The sequence below is a fragment of the Vanellus vanellus genome, assembly GCF_965231255.1.
Source record: "Vanellus vanellus genome assembly, chromosome: 24".
NCBI lineage: Eukaryota > Metazoa > Chordata > Aves > Charadriiformes > Charadriidae > Vanellus > Vanellus vanellus.
The window spans coordinates 7947523-7963801 of NC_138929.1; the positions used below are offsets into that span (position 1 = coordinate 7947523).

General features: G+C 39.3%; 1 protein-coding gene and 1 pseudogene across 2 annotated transcripts; both read right to left on the reverse strand.

Moving 5' to 3' along the window:
* Nucleotides 1-3614: 3614 nt before the first annotated feature.
* Nucleotides 3615-4535, reverse strand: LOC309681247 (olfactory receptor 6B1-like; the record flags this gene model as incomplete). Its single annotated transcript, XM_082495080.1, has 1 exon — nt 3615-4535. The coding sequence occupies one exon, from the start codon at nt 4533-4535 to the stop codon at nt 3615-3617; it is 921 nt and encodes a 306-aa protein (XP_082351206.1).
* A 6008-nt stretch (nt 4536-10543) lies between these two features.
* Nucleotides 10544-13062, reverse strand: LOC309681248 (olfactory receptor 6B1-like; annotated as a pseudogene). The gene is made up of 2 exons: nt 13034-13062; nt 10544-11472 (listed from the first exon to the last, which is right to left on the reverse strand). The product of its transcript is annotated as an olfactory receptor 6B1-like (transcript).
* Nucleotides 13063-16279: the final 3217 nt, after the last annotated feature.

Sequence of the window (16279 nt, forward strand, 5' to 3'; positions counted from 1 at the left end):
AGGCTGGGTGTGGCTAGGTTTAAATTCTAAGTGATGCCCAATTCACCACTATCAGTCCAGGCGCATTTAATATATTAAACTGTTATGGTTCTGGATACACTAATAGAGGACTGCACCTTCAGCCCAGTTGTGCTCATGAACTAACACAGCCACGTTTTGATCGCGTTCCATAAGTAAACCCAAATGACGAGCTGCCTACGCAGTGCAGTTTATTTAAACAACAGATACACAAGTTCTTTTGGATTGCCGGCAATAGTGACTGTCTGCAAAGCATGTGCAAATACTAAAGATGCTAGCAATATAGCTTGGTTACAAAAGCGTGAAGTTATAAACCCACTCTATATAGATATTTCTAAGTTTCCTGGGGAAGCACTTGGTATAGCCAAGTGTTCGAATCTTACCCACAAGCGTCCTTATGGTGGGGGGGAAGAGAGGCTCAGCCCATCGACTGGTCCCAGAAGTCCACGATGGTATCTTCCCTCATGTCCCCCTTTTTTTGGGCTGTTTTTATACTGTTTTTTATCTTGAAGGTGGAGTTTGAGTGACTCTAGTAATAAATACTTTCATTATGATTGATGTAAAATTTTCTTGTCTCACATTTAAAGTTATAGTTTACGAAAAATTCAGGGCGCAGACGCAAGGAGGAGTGGTCGCACCTTGGAGGCGGGTAGCTTTTGGGATGGAGGTGTGTTTTTGGTATTATAATGATGCTCTAATGAGCGAAGTTCACTAAAGGACAGCATTTCATCAAAAAAAATGACAGATTGTTGGCTCAGGGTAACAAGTGGGCAGTTTATTGCTTCTGTAAGACCTTCGAGGGTTCCATTTGGTCCTCAAGTTCTCAGTTTATCACAGAGTTTTAGCTGCGGTGTCTCCACTCTGCTCCATCCTTCGCACTGTTTTTCTTCCGTGGTGCCATCTTGTTCCCATGTTTACTGGATTATCACAGGGTTTGGCCTTGGAGTCTCCACCCGATTCCACTCCCTGTGTTGATTTGCAAGCAATATTGTACAGGGAATCACAGATGTAGCGGATTCTTCACATACCGGCTGCAGCTGTATTTTACCCTAAGAGCCTTTTGATTTTATACCTTTCCTTAACGTGTGACCAATGCTGTATTATTGATCATTTTTAGTAATCATTCCACACCTTCCAATTCAAATCATTTTATGATTCTGTGTTGTTGTTATGGTCCTCTCTCTGTTTAACTATAAAGTGTTATTCGTCTGGCTGTTTCTATATAAAGTCTATATTGAATATTTAGTGAATGCAGGACTCTTCTGCAATGGAAAACTGCTTCTTTTCTCAAACAAAACATAGCAGTGGTACTGTGGTTCCAATCAGTTTACAGCCCATTTGACTTGGATGCAAAGATGAAACATCTCCTCCCTCTTGCTCTGTCCACATGGCCCAATACTCTGAAATTGTTGCACCAGTCTTGGCATCTTTACTTGCCTAATTTTGTCTACTTTCCATCCCTTAAATGTAGCATACAAACTTTCCATCCCTTAAATGTAGCTTACAAACTCAGTACCATGTAGAAGCATAAGCATCACAGGCTATAAGGTATATTGGCTGTATTATAAAAATTGTGAACTTTTAGATTAGCTTTTAAAACTATTGCAGCATTTCCATCCTAATGAAAGGTCACAGGCAGGCAATAGCATCCCAGGATCTTGTGTTTGGAAATGCAGGAATCTTGCTTGTAACTGAATGAGACATCCATGTAGTTGCATCTGAAGTGTTTTAAACACAATGTCATTCTAATATAATAAATATAACCTAATGAGGTTCAACAAAAGCAAGTGCAAGGTCCTGCACCTGGGGAGGAAGAATGCTAGGCACCAGTACAGGTTAGGGTGGACTTGCTGGGAAGTAGCTCAGAGGAGAAGGATCTGGGGGTCGTGGTAGACAGTAAATTATCCATGGCCCAGCAATGTGCCCTTGTTGCCAAAAAGGCCAATGGAATCCTGGGCTGCATAGGGAAGAGTGTGGCCAGTTGGTCGAGGGAGGTCATTCTCCCCCTCTACTCTGCACTGGTGAGGCCACAACTGGAATACTGTGTCCAGTTTTGGGCTCCCCAGTTCAAGAGGGACAGGGAACTGCTGGAGCGAGTCCAGCGAAGGGCAACTAAGATGATTAAGGGCTTGGAGCATCTGCCTTATGAGGAAAGGCTGAGAGAGCCAGGACTCTTTAGCCTGGAGAAGAGAAGGCTGAGGGGAGACCTTATTAATACTTACCAGTATCTAAAGGGTGGGTTGAAGGAGGATGGAGCCAGGCTCTTTTCAATGGTTCCCAGTGACAGGACGAGGGGCAATGGGCCCAAGTTAGAACATAGGAAGTTCCGTTCAAATACACGGAAAAACCTCTAGATGATCTCTAGAGGTCCCTTCCAATGCTGAAAATTCTGTGATTCTGTGATAAACAAGTAAATAAAAAAAAAAAAAAAAAAAAAAAAAAAGGAGCCCTTAAAAGCAGTGGAAACCAGGAAGATCACATTGCTGTTGTGAAACAGAGAAGTGGCAGTGAACAGCACACACAACACACTGGCAGAAGTCCTGGGTGAACAGATGCAAAAGCCTATGGAGTAGATCACAATCAAGAGATTGCTCATTGACATGGCCAGCCTGGTGAAAAGGGGCCTAGCCACAACATTTGACGCTGTGACATATTTAGCAAAATGGCCACAGATCACTCCCTAGACTAAATTAAATTAGTGGTGTAGATGTTGACAAAGGCAGCAGAGAGCAGCCACTGACTCCTAAAATACACAAAATTCCCCAAAAACTGTAAGTTCACTCATATTCAAATTAATACACAGTGACTTCAGCAGAATTTATAAGAACAGAAATTAATGAAAATATCCTACAAAAAGGACAAAAAGTTATTTTATTTGTAATGACCAGGATGTAAAGTCTTCAATTTATTTAGAGTATTTATTTCAACCTTCCTTAAGAAGTTGGGCTTCTCCCATTCCACTGTGAACATTTTATTTCCTTCTGCTGTTACTGTCTTCCAGGAGGATTGATTCAGGTTCCTAAGTACAGACTTCTTGTAAAACATGAAATACTAAGACCTCCCCTTTTGGATAGGCAGTTATGATACAGGAACTGCAGAAGAGACTCCTCCTTTTAGCATCACGTTTGTAGATCAAGCAGAATACCCAAGGTCTTTAAAAGATTAAGCATGTGCCTCTAGTAGGCACCTGCATCTCACCTTAGCTGCCGGATATTGTTTGGAGTTGGATCACATGTTATTAACAGAACTATCCAATTCTCTTCTCAAAGCCATTGATGTATGACATAGTAGACATGTCTTTCTGTTCCCTGAAGTGCCTGTGAGTCAAATCAATAACTTCATTATGCATAATCCTTCATCAGAGAATAAAGATCATTTGAAGGTAATAGGTAGAAAGTTGATTTCTTGTTGAGGATACGTGGTCATATGTATGCCTCAGTTTCTTGAGTTATCAGTATTATGATGATGGCAGTTCTGACTAAGTACAACCTAAATCTTAAAACCTTTCTTTCTAACTCTCACACTTACAGTCTGTCTGTAAGGAGCTACCTTAAAGGTGGACAGCAATGGATTGACAGACCTTGGGGGCAGTCTGTCTAACTGAAGAATTTTTTCAAGGCCCTTTTGACCTCCTGATTCCTCAGACAGTAAATGAAGGGATTGAGCATTGGAGTTACAATAGTGTACACAATTGACACCAGCTTGTTTAAGTCAAAAGGGTGGATTCTCTTGGGCCTGGCATACATGAACAGAGTGGCTGAAAAGAAGATAATAACTACAGTGAGGTGAGAAACACAGGTGGAGAAGGCTTTCTTCCTGCCCTGGACTGTGGGGATATGCAGGATGGCGCTGATGATGCATATATAGGAGATAATCGTGACAGAGAGGGGAACCAGCAAGATAAGCAAGGCCAGAATGAAATCCACTATTTCAGCCATTGTCATGTCAGCACATGATATGTTCAGCAAGGGGCTGATGTCACAGAAGAAGTGGTTGATGACATTGGAGCCACAAAAAGATAGCTGAGAGATGAAAAATACTTTCAGCATGGAGGCCAAGAAGCCAATGAGCCAGGAGCATGTGGCTAGTTGAATGCAGAGCTGGTGGTTCATGATGACTGTATAGCGTAGGGGATTGCAGATGGCCACATAACGATCATAAGCCATGACTGCAAGGAGGACACACTCAGTACAAATAAGGGAGCTGAAGAAGTAAAGTTGGGTCATACAGCCTGCAAAAGATATATTCTTGCTTTCAACAAGAAAATTCACTAGCAGTCTGGGGACAGTGACTGAGATATACCAAGCCTCCAGGAAGGAGAGGTTGCTGAGAAAGAAATACATGGGCTTGTGAAGCTGATGGTTGATCTTTATCAAAATAATTATGAGTATATTTTCGAAGATGGTCAGCATGTAGGACACCAGGAATATCACAAAGAGCAACATTTGAAGTTCCATGATAGTTGGAAATCCCAAGAGGATAAATTCCTGGAATTTTGTGCTGTTTTTCTGCTTCATGGCAAAGGGCATAGTATCAAGCTTCAGAGAAAAAGCAAAGAAAATAAAGAGAAAAAAAAAGGAATATTTTTTAAATCAAAGAAATAGTGGTAATAACTGCAGAGGAATAAAAGAAAAAATAGCAAGTTGAAAAGAAGAAAGGAATAATAATAATGATGATAAAAAAGAAAAAAACAAGGGGAGGGAGAAAAGGACCATTATTCATTCAGATCATATAACTTTTGAAGATATAAAAGCAAATTTAATATGATATATTGATATCCATTTCATAATTAGTAGCCTAGATTATTACTGAAATTCATGGGTGTTGAATGTCCGGTTCAATGCCCAGTTCTCTCAACTTGCAGGGGATATTGGATACCCAAGGATGCATCTTCACGACTTGTGCAATTTGGCTTAGTTCTGCAAAACCAAGTCATTGCTGCACTCCAAGTCTGTGGAGTAGAGCTTTGTCCATGGTACATTTTCGTAGTATAGAAAGCCTCAAGATATTCACTGAATGAAACAGGTATTTCCAGAGAGTAATACGTTTTTTCTAAATAAAGCTCTCAAGGAAGATGAATTACATTTTGGAGGAATGTATTTCTCTGTCTCTGTTTCTGTCTCTTCCCCTCCCATCCACTGTTTTTCCATTTCTCTATCTATTCACCTTTTTAAAAAAGTTGACAAGCTAATTTTCATACTTTCAATTTCCACAGGTCAAAATTGAAAAGAAAAAAGACCTCTCAAACTGGAAAATGCACATTTATCTCCTTTAACCTTACCATAATCTTATCTAAGCTAATAAATGCTTTTTCGTCTTGTTTTAAAGTTCTACTTGTGTAATATATTATTTCATGTTAAAAGCAAAGAAACAAACCACCTCTTCCCCCCTCCCCAGAATTAATAGAGAAAAGCATATAAGAAATTAGGTTTTCAGTCATAGAACATTCATCTTCATAAGCAATTCATTGCCACTGAAACACCAGTCCAGACACAGTTCATTTAAAATGTTTTATAGGTTCAGAAGTGGTAATATAAATCATAATTGAAGACTTGCATCGTGCAAACTCATTTAAATTTGTAACCATATTACTGTTAGCTTTTACTAGCATGAGAAATTCCAGAGGCCTAAGGAGAAGCTGCAAAATTTTGTCTTTTTTTCTTAGCATAAAATACATTATTAACCAATTGTGTCTATAGTACATGTATTCAGTACTTCCTGACCTGGCCAATATTAGTTCACCTATAAAACTGGGGTTATCAAGTGTTTCAAATTTCAAATTATCTTACAAATCAGTCAAATCTCTAAACAAGCAATTACAAGAGAGTGATAGATATTCTCCTAAATCAAATCACAGAATCTTAGAATCACAGAATGGTCAGGGTTGGAAGGGACCTTTGGAGATCATCTAGTCCAATCCCCCTGACAGAGCAGGGGCACCTACAGCAGTTGCACAGGATGGCATCCAGGTGGGTTTGGAATGTCTCCAGAGTGGGAGACTCCCTCACCTCTCTGGGCAGCCTGTGCCAGTGCTCTGCCACCCTCAAAGGAAAGTTCCTCCTCAGGTTTAGATGGAACTTCCTATATTCAAGTTTGTGCCCATTCCCTCTTGTCCTGTCACTGGGCACCACTGAAAAAAGACTGTTCCCATCCCCCTGGCACCCTCCCTTTAAGGATTGATAAGCATTGATAAGATCCCCCCTCAATCTTCTTTTCTCTAGACTAAAAAGACCCAAGTCCCTCAGTCTTTCCTCATAGGAGAGATGTTCCAATCCCCTAATCATCTTTGTAGCCCTTTGCTGGACCCTCTCCAGCAGATCCCTGTCCTTCTTGAACTAGGGAGCCCAGAACTGGACGCAATTGCATTGAATACTATGCTTACATTATTCTGTTAGTTGAACTGGAGAAATACCTGAGCTATCTTGACATCAGAAGACTATACGGATAAGCTGGGATTCATCTACTGAAATTTAGATAGCTAACAGTTTAGTTATCTAATATACAATATACTCAGCTTGTCTTCTTTCTAAAGAATACAGATATACAGTCATTTCCAGGTAACTGCTCTCATTAAGAAGAAAAAGTCTAAAATAGGTCAGATGGATCATTCTATAGCCATGTCTATTTCTCTCTTCCTTGTCTCTATAAGTGCATGTCAACAAGCAGCTCAGTCGCCTAGATGTGTTGCTTAGTGTAGTTCATATATATGCTGTAGATGTTGAATCACAAGCGGATTAATTCCTCTTTGAAAAAAGATTACCCTACAAAAATTCATGAAGAAGAATAACAGCAAAAATCTTTCTTCTCCTCTTACCTTCACACCACTTCAGCAATGCTTGCAGTCCCATTCATGGACTGGTTAGGAAAGATAACCTTTCCCCATGATTTAATTGAAAAAACATAACCCAAGTGGTGGGAGTTCTGCAAAACATACTGACGTGAATGCTTCTTACCTGTTCATAAAAAAACAGTTCAGTATAAGATTGCATAAGTAATTACTCATGGGATTTGACTGTTTACTTTGCCTTTGTATACCACAGATACCCAAGAAGGAAACACATGAAGATTAATTGGAGCTTTCTGAGGCTCTCTCTGCAGCACCTGCAGTTCATGAAACAAAACAATAACCTAACTTAGCTGCTGTGAAACATTTTCTGGAAGTCACTGTTCCTCGGTTATCTACTAGTGATTCTTCTTATGAACAAGCTACTGACAGAGGTTCTTGAGAAAGCTACCCAAAACTATATAGTGTGAATCTCTACCTGAGTAATTATCTATTACTGTGCCTACATGATCGATTAACTGTGTTTTCACAAAGCATATCACCCTGCAAGTGGAACTAATTTGTCTACACCTTCATGTTTTGTGGCCATAGTGGATGAAAAGCTGCACATGAGCCAACAATGTGTGCTCACAGCCCAGAAAGCCAACTGTATCCTGAGCTGAATCAAAAGAAGCGTGGCCAGCAGATCGAGGGAGGCAATGCTGCCCCTCTACTATGCTCTGGTGAGATCCGACCTGGAGTAATATGTCCAGCTCTGGAGTCCTCAGCACAGGAAAATCATGGACCTGTTGGAGTGGGTACAGAGGAGGGCCACAAAAATGTTCAGAGGGATGGAACACCTCTCCTGTGAGGGCAGGCTGACAGAGTTGGCATTATTCAGTCTGGAGAAGAGAAGGCTCTGGGGAGACCTTATTGAAGCCTTTCAGTACTTACAGGGGGCTTATAAGAAAGATAGGGACAAATATTTTGTCAGGGCCTGTTGCGATAGGACAAGGGGCAATGGTTTCAAACTAAAATAGAGTAGATTAGAGGAAAAGGAATATTTTTTTTTACCATGAGGGTGGTGAAACAGTGGAACAGGTTTCCCAGAGAGGTGGCAGATGCCCAATCCCCAGAAACATTCAAGGTCAGGTTGGATGGGACCCTGAGCAACCTAATCTAGTTGAAGATTTGCTCATTGCAAAGGGGTTTGGACTAGATGATCATTAAAGCCCCCTTCAGACCCAAACTATTTTATGATTGTATGATTGTATGATTCTATGACAGATAGTATAAAAATGGGCAAAGATAATGACTTGTAACTCAGTAGCTGCAAATAGGCAATCAGGAGAAGCTTCTTCACTAGGAGGTCAGAACAGCACTAAAACAAGTTGCTCAGAGAGATTATAGTATCTCCATCTTTGAAGGTTTTCAACTCTCAGCTTGACCAAGTCACAGATGGCATAATATAAAGATGGTGAGAGTTGCACAAAAGGAAAGTCAAATTATGAATATACTCACACCTGGAGTACTACGTCCAGTTCTGGGCTCCCCAGCACAAGAGCAACATGGATATACTGGAAAGAGTCCAGTGAAAGGCCATTAAGATGAGTAAAGGCTGAAAGAGCTGGGACTGTTAAGCCTGGAGATGGGAAGGCTCAGGCAGGGTCTCATTAATGTAGACAAATGTTTCTGAAGGGAGAGTGTAAAGAAGGTATAGTGAGGCTCTTCTCTGGCGTCCACTGACAGGACAAGAAGCAATGGGCACAAACTGAAAAACAGGAGGTTCCCTCTGAACATGAGGAAACACATTTTTACTAGGAGGGTGACCAAGCACCAGCACAGGTTGCTCAGAGAGGTTTTGGAGTCTCCATCCTTGGTGATATCCAAAGCTGTCAGGACATGTTCCTAGGCAACTAGGTTTTCCTTTCTTGAGCATGAGGGTTCAACCAGATGACCTCCAGTGTTCCCTTCCAGTTTCAACCATACTGTGATTTTGTGATATTCAAAGGTCCCTAAAAAACTTTTCTATGATTCTACGATTCTATGATGCCAAATGGCACTATGTGCTTCTGAGTGGAAAACAGGACTGAGCTCCATTTGTCTACATAAGTTTGAAGGGGTGTCTATAAGCCATTGAATGTATTGCCTAGGTCGTATTGAACATACTACTCAGTCATATGTTGAAACCTACTCAGTCCGATTCATTTGCCTAAACATCAATTTCTATTACAATTTGAGACTCCACATACTTTGCCAAATGTCACCCATATCAAAGAAACATACAAAAACTTAGGTTGGAAGGATAGAGTTTCACTTCTGGAAGTTTTAACTCATTCAGTCAGGTCAGATTTTTCAGGGACTTGTTTAGTTAAGCTTTGAAAAACTCAAAGGATGGAGATTTCATAACTGGAATTTTGTTGCAGTGCTTAATCACTCTGATTTTGTTTGGGTTTTTTTTTGTTCTTTTTTGTACTATCTAATCTGACTGTTTTCCACAGTATTATCCTGGAGCAACTGACTGTGACTAAATACCACCTTAATGTTCTCTTCTCTAGACATATTTCCATCTGTCTCTCTTTGTATTCCTTGTGGTCCAACCCCTCTATCATTATTGGTAACTCTGTGCTAGGCTCTGTCCATGCTGTCTTTCTTGTAGAGGGAAGCCCCAAACTGGACATAGTACTGCAGATGTAGTCATAAATATATGCAGTCTCAGGGGACAAATAGAGGGGAAGGATCATTTCCTTTGGCTTGCTGGCTAGATTACTGCTAATACAGAGAGGCAGTTGGCTTTCATCACTGTAGGGACACACTCCTGACTCATTAATTTGTCTGCCAGGACCTCCAGAGATGTTGTCTAGTCAGCGAGTGCCCAACTTATACTGAAGTATTGGGTAATTCTTTCCCACATGCAGGAATTTGCACCTGTCTTTCTTGAATTGCTTAAAGTTCTTCTTGTCCTTCTGCTTCCGAATGTTACTTTTGAAAGGGCTGGATCTCTCATAGGTCCAGTGTCAAATTTTCCAACTCTGTGTGGTTACTGAAACAGCATCAGAAATGATGCTAGATGCTTATGTTTAGACAATTGATTCTTGGTGCTTATATCTCCTCATGTAATATAGAAGGAGCAGAGGAAAATTACACTTGAAAATCAGGGGGCTTATTTACCATTTAAAATGGAGATTAAACTATACAGATTAACCCTCTTCCCCAAAAGTAAAGGTTCGTTCTCTAAATCTCAACTACTTTCCAAAATTCTATTTGAAGTTAATGAAGAGAAGAAGGAAATTCTCAGTCATGATTCATGTTTTCTTATGACAACTACCTAAAATGATTGATAGTATCTGAATTACTGAAGTTCCCATCCTAATCCCTGTGAAGAAAGTTGACATTATTTATTTGGTGCCTCAAGTTCTTTGAATCCCGGTTTCATATCAAGTTGGATCAAGGTCAGAATGCAATTGTGTTCTTTAATGCAGACCAAAAAACTACACTAAGAGAAGGCAATGATGTTTATTGCCTTCTTTACTGGTCAGAAATGATGTATGATGCGTTCAGTAGAAACACCTTCTTTTACATTCATTTGTGTTAGCATTCACTGATTTTGGCTTAACATTCAGATTGACTCAGGAAAAGCAATCTTTAACCACTAATGTCTATACAAAACCATAATCTTAATTTCTGTGAAAGTAGAAGTCTTATTAGACATTCATAGGATTCAGACAAATTCAGTTGGAAGATTATCTTCCAAGAATTATGTTAGTGATCAGACCCAGAAACTCTGGAGACAGCACCCATGCCACACAAGACTTTCCATAAAGTATCTTTTATTTCCTGCTTCCTCAGGCAGTAAATGAATGGATTTAACATTTGAATTACTATAGCATAAATTATGGAAACCAGTTTGTTAAGATCCAAGGAGTGTATACTCCTGGGTCAGGCATACATGAAGAAGGTGGCTGAAACGAAGATGATGACCGCAGTCAGGAGAGAAACACAGGTGCAGAAGGGTTTCTTCCTGTTCTAGACCATGAGAATGCACAAAATGGTGCTGATTATGCACATGTAAGAAATTATGATGACAGAGAGGAGATTAAAAGAATAAGCAAGGCAAAGACAAAGTCAACCATCTCGGCAACTAACCGCTCAGGGCAAGAGAGGTTAAGCAAAGGGCTGATGTCACAGTAGAAGTGGTTGATGACATCGAGGCTACAGAAAGAGAGATGGGAAATGAAGAAGACCTTTGGCATGGATGTCAGAAAGCCAACCAGCCATTACCCCATGGCCAGCTGCATACAGACTCTGTGTTTCATGATGTGGTGGCACAGGGGGTTGCAAATGGCCACATAGCAGTCATAGGCCATGAGATCCAGGAGGACACATTCAGTAGAGACCAGGGCAATGAAGTAGAGCTGGGCCATACAGCCTGTGAAGGAGATGCTCTTATTCTTCACCAGAACGTTGACCGGCAATTTGGGAACAGTCACTGAGATGTACCAACCTGCTAGGAAAGACAGATGGCCTAAGAATGGGCTACATGGGCTTGTGGAGTTGGTGATTTCTTCTGATTAAAGTGAAGATGACTGTTTTCAAGGACAGTGAACACATACACAATGAGCAGAATTGCAAACAATAGAGCCTGCAGCTCTGTGATGGCAGGGAATCCCAAGAGGATGAACTCATGGATGCTATAGACAATGATAGGGTCAAGCAAAAAATCAGTACCAGATGGATTTATCCTGCAGCATAAAAGAGGTAACCTGTTCGGCCTTCCCCACCGAGACCGTTCTTTCTTTTCTCCCTCTTTAATAAGATATGATGAATAACCTCCATCATCATAATGAACTCTACCAATGACATTGTAGGAATGAACAATGTATGTGTATACTTTAGTCTTACATGGGAAGAAAGTATACACAAAAGAGGAATGGGGTTGGGATGACTTTCATTGAATGGCTCAACTCCAAACCATTCCAGGAGAGAAAATACAAATCAGGTGCTGGGTAATCAATGGATCCATGTACCGTAAGCCAGCCAAAATGAAAATATTTTATACTGACTTTCCCATACCGGAAAACCACAATACCGATTGTTATAAAATAAAAGAACCAGATTTAGATTGCTAGAACAATTTCAGCTTTACCAAACCTGTGGTTGCATTTTGTATTTGGGGCCATAAAAACACAGATCCACTATTCGATTTTACAATTGACACACATAATGTATGGAAGTCATGCACAACAGGATGGCCGTGGATCCGTGCTCATACAGGCTATAATGGATACACACCCAACGCTTACCCAGCCAAATCTCTAAATTTGTCTGTAGTAGTATTACACAATAATTTTGCCTTCCCTAAACAAAAATGGATTATAAAAGATTAACATAAAGATTGGCAAATTCCATCTCTAAAAGGGACAAGTGGAGACACCATTTCAGTAGGATGCCGAATTAAAAGCCATACTGAGTGTACAAGAGCTCTACACATTACTGTAGAATATACCCGAAATAAACTCAAACATGATTTTTACCACACACATTTGTCCTCGTGGACATGAATGTTGGTATACCTTTACCCTATCTCACTTAGTACACATAATGTGTTTCTGGGATGACTTCTATTTCCATTCCAGTTTGGCCTTCCAAGTTAAAATCACAATTCAACAACCATCTTTGCCAACTCGGCCTCCTATTAAACTGTCTCCTCACATTTATAACACAGCCCCTTACATAATTTAAAATACAGGACAACTGTGAGTTCTCTTTAACCCCATTTGGTCCCTAAAAAGAATGGAACTAATGCTGCACATTAATGTGTCAGCGATTAGGCCAGACTGTTCTACCTTTTCAGGAGTTGGTCACACTGGCTGGCTAACATGGTTACATGGATGGTATCTTAACAAGAAACAATCCTGACACATATGACGGGACACGCTGGGTTATTAGGGACAGGATTAGGAGTAACTGCTACTACAGAAGTCCTAACCAAATTGGAATGCCCACTAAAGTAATCTTTATCAGCCTTGGGAGGAAGTCAATGGCTCCTATCAGACATATTACCTCATTGGGAACAAATTAACGAAAATAATCATCAATTAATTGTACGAGCCCTTGGAGCAGCCGAAGGTAATATCTCTCTTGCCTCTTCTAAGCACAATTATGGACACAGTCTATAGTAGCAGCCATTATTAAAGAAGGAGAAGGAGGAATCATACCCACTGAAATTCGCAAATTGATTTGGGACAATACCTCAGAATTTGAAAAGGAGTTTCAATCATGGTGACAATTAATCAACTTTGCTTATGACACAGAAAGTGATAAGATTGTTGCTTTCGTCCTCACAATACACAACGCTTCATTGTACAGTATATACCCAGTCACTACATTAGGACTAAATCCCAATGGAACCATCCTCTATCCCTTAAAGCATAGAGCGTGGGCCCATCAAAAAGAGGAAAAGTGGTAAACAATTGATGTCAATGCATACATTGTGAAGGTGAAACAAGGTTTCATTTGCAAACACAATACTCTTGAAGCTCAAGACATCCATTTAGATACACAACAAAACATCTGCCACTTTGAAATCCACCCAAATGAGATTCCTGAAACTGTAGTCATATACATTGGAAAAGGATGTGTTTGCATGCGAACACTGTGTGAATTTTTATTGATGATCTTCCTTATAATGTAATCAGCTCAATTTATATGTATGCAACTTTCCCATGATTGTTGGTTGTGATTTTCTCTGTACCAATAACTGATCATGATGATTTTTCTTTTGATTACATGCTATATCGCAAGCTACAACCCACACCTATCAGAATGAATCTAACTATAATCAAACAGCTCCTTCACCACCCTGATTTAATCAACCTTCTACAATAAGCATGAGAGACTGCATGAAAGACTCTTATCACAGTCCACTGAGATGTTGAAGAAATACATTGAGTGTTAAAAAGAGTCTAAGGAGATGGAGAACACTGATGGTAGGAAGTCCTGTTTGGATCGTCTGTTATGGCAAATGGAATACTAAACCTGGTGTTGCACCCTGTTGTGATTTTACTGATTGCTGTTAAATTATGCTTGTTGTTAAATATTGTTTTATACATTGCAGTTTGGAGAATGCCTAAACAAATTGCATTCCTGTGAAAATATCCCCACGTATATAATGTCACTTGACCACATTTAACAAAATCCTGAGAAACTAGCCAAATACAAAATTTCCCTCAAATTAAAATTGGATGGAGGCATTCCCTGTTTATAGGCACAGAAGAAAGAGGCAACCACACTGGCACTCTATGGATGAGATAAATTGACTTTAGTCACGGGGTAGATTATGGTGGTGCAACTCCCCCGCTCAATTACTTGATCAAATTAATCTCGATCTATCACAACATACTTGGACTTTGATGTCTATTCTTCTTCTTTTCCACTTCTTTGTGAGGTTTCAAACAAGCTCTTTTGACCTATTCCTGTACATTCATATCCAATAATCAACTTCCTTACAAGAATGATGTTCCAGCTTTGTCGTTCACAAGATATTTTTCATGTAAACATTATGAAAAAATCCATTAATGTTATGAAATGTTATAAAAATTTCCACATAAAAGTAAATGTGTATTCTACTGATTTCAATACTTATTTGTCTTTGAGTTTCAAAATATCGATTTTGATTTTGATACTTTTGCATATGGATTCTCTATGTAGAATTAATGTAATTATATAACTTGCATGTTTCACTAAAAGTACATAACTGCTGCCAAATAATAAAGTCATAGAATATAAAATATAATTTTATGTCTAGTGGTAGCTTTCACATTTCCTAGCTTGTACTGTGCATTGGACTCCTCAACCCTATTTTAGCAACTTGGTGTAGGTAACTTTCATGAGATTGTGGCATTTACTTTAAGCTGTGGTAAATGCTGACAGGTAAGGCAGGTAACCTGGTTTCTAGTATAGCCAGTGATCTAATAAGTACAAGAAAAAAACCTAGCCTGTGTGATCTGACCTTGCTATAGAATACAAACCATAATTGAAAAGTCCATGAATGAAAAGGATATTAAAAAGAGAAAATAAACATGATGTTTACACCTGCAAATATAGGCTTTAAAAATTCCAACAGTACTTCATAGTGCCATAGAATATTGACTGAGAATAATGTGATAAGAAAGGGTGATTAGTTAGAGTATTTCTGGTACCTGCCTTCAAATAATGGATTACTCTCAGGTGACATATAAAGATAACTTCCATGCTAAATTTTGAGAATCATTAATAACACATGAAGGTTCTCGGGGTAAAAGTTGCATTGAATGTTTCTTAAATTCTTGTCTGCTGAAAGTGGAATACAAGTGCCAGGTTTTACCATGTAAATATATTCACTATTTTCAGAAGAACTGCTATTGCATATAATACAGAAAGGTGGTGGAAAGAAGGTTATATTTAATTCACACTAGAATACTGCTTAAATTTAAGGAGAAAAAAATGAAAATATGTAATATTAATGTCAAAATACACTGAAATATTGCTGCTGCTATTGTCACCCTCATCTCTCAATGGAGGTCATTGGATTTTTAAAAGCACATAAAGTAAAATAAGAAAGTTCCATCTTTCTAATCGTCTGACCTATTGCATCCAACTCTGTTTTCCTTCACAAACAACTCTTCTTTCTTCTCTCTCATGCTTTGTTTCTCTTGGAAACTACTCATTTCCAAGATTCTGCCAACATATCTTGGTATTCTCAGAGTGTAGATGAGATGAGACAACAAGACAGACCTCTAACAAAGCTAGAGAAAAAGAAATTAAATGCTTTTTGTCTGAACAAGAGATCAGCATCTATGCTTCTGTTTCTCTTTCATTTATCTAGAACCTTACCCCTTTGTTTTTCTCTGAATGTTTGAAAACAGGCTGTGAGCACATACAGTTCCTGCAGACTTTCTGCAGATTCTGTTGCATGAAAGATTTCCCAGGATGGAAAATATTACCCAGTATATTATCCTTCAAAGCCCAAGAGAACTAAGAACAAAATTAGAGGGAATAAATTCCCATCCTTTTTCTAAACCTCATGGAAGAGGGTGATCATCTGGGGTGTTTTTGTTTGCTTGTTTACTTTTTATTTTTTTATGTGCTAAACAGCTATTGTAGAACTATTGATACTATTTTTCTTTCTCCAACATCAATACTGTCTATGTGATAAGACATTGGGCTGTAACTCAGGGCATTTCTACTCTGCTGTTGACTCATAATCAAATGACGGATAGCTTTGATCAATAAATCTCTTCACTTATCAGAGACTTAGTTTCTCCATATATAAAACAGTGATTACACTGGCCTTGAATATGACTTGAGGTTCCACAGAGAAAGTGTTGCCCAAGCATTAAGTATCAATAATAATGTAGGTGTGAAAGACATGCATACATACAGAGGGGACATCCAGCTCCCACCACGTGCCTACAAACTCAGAGTGAGATTTAGCTCAAAGACTGACACCTAAATACA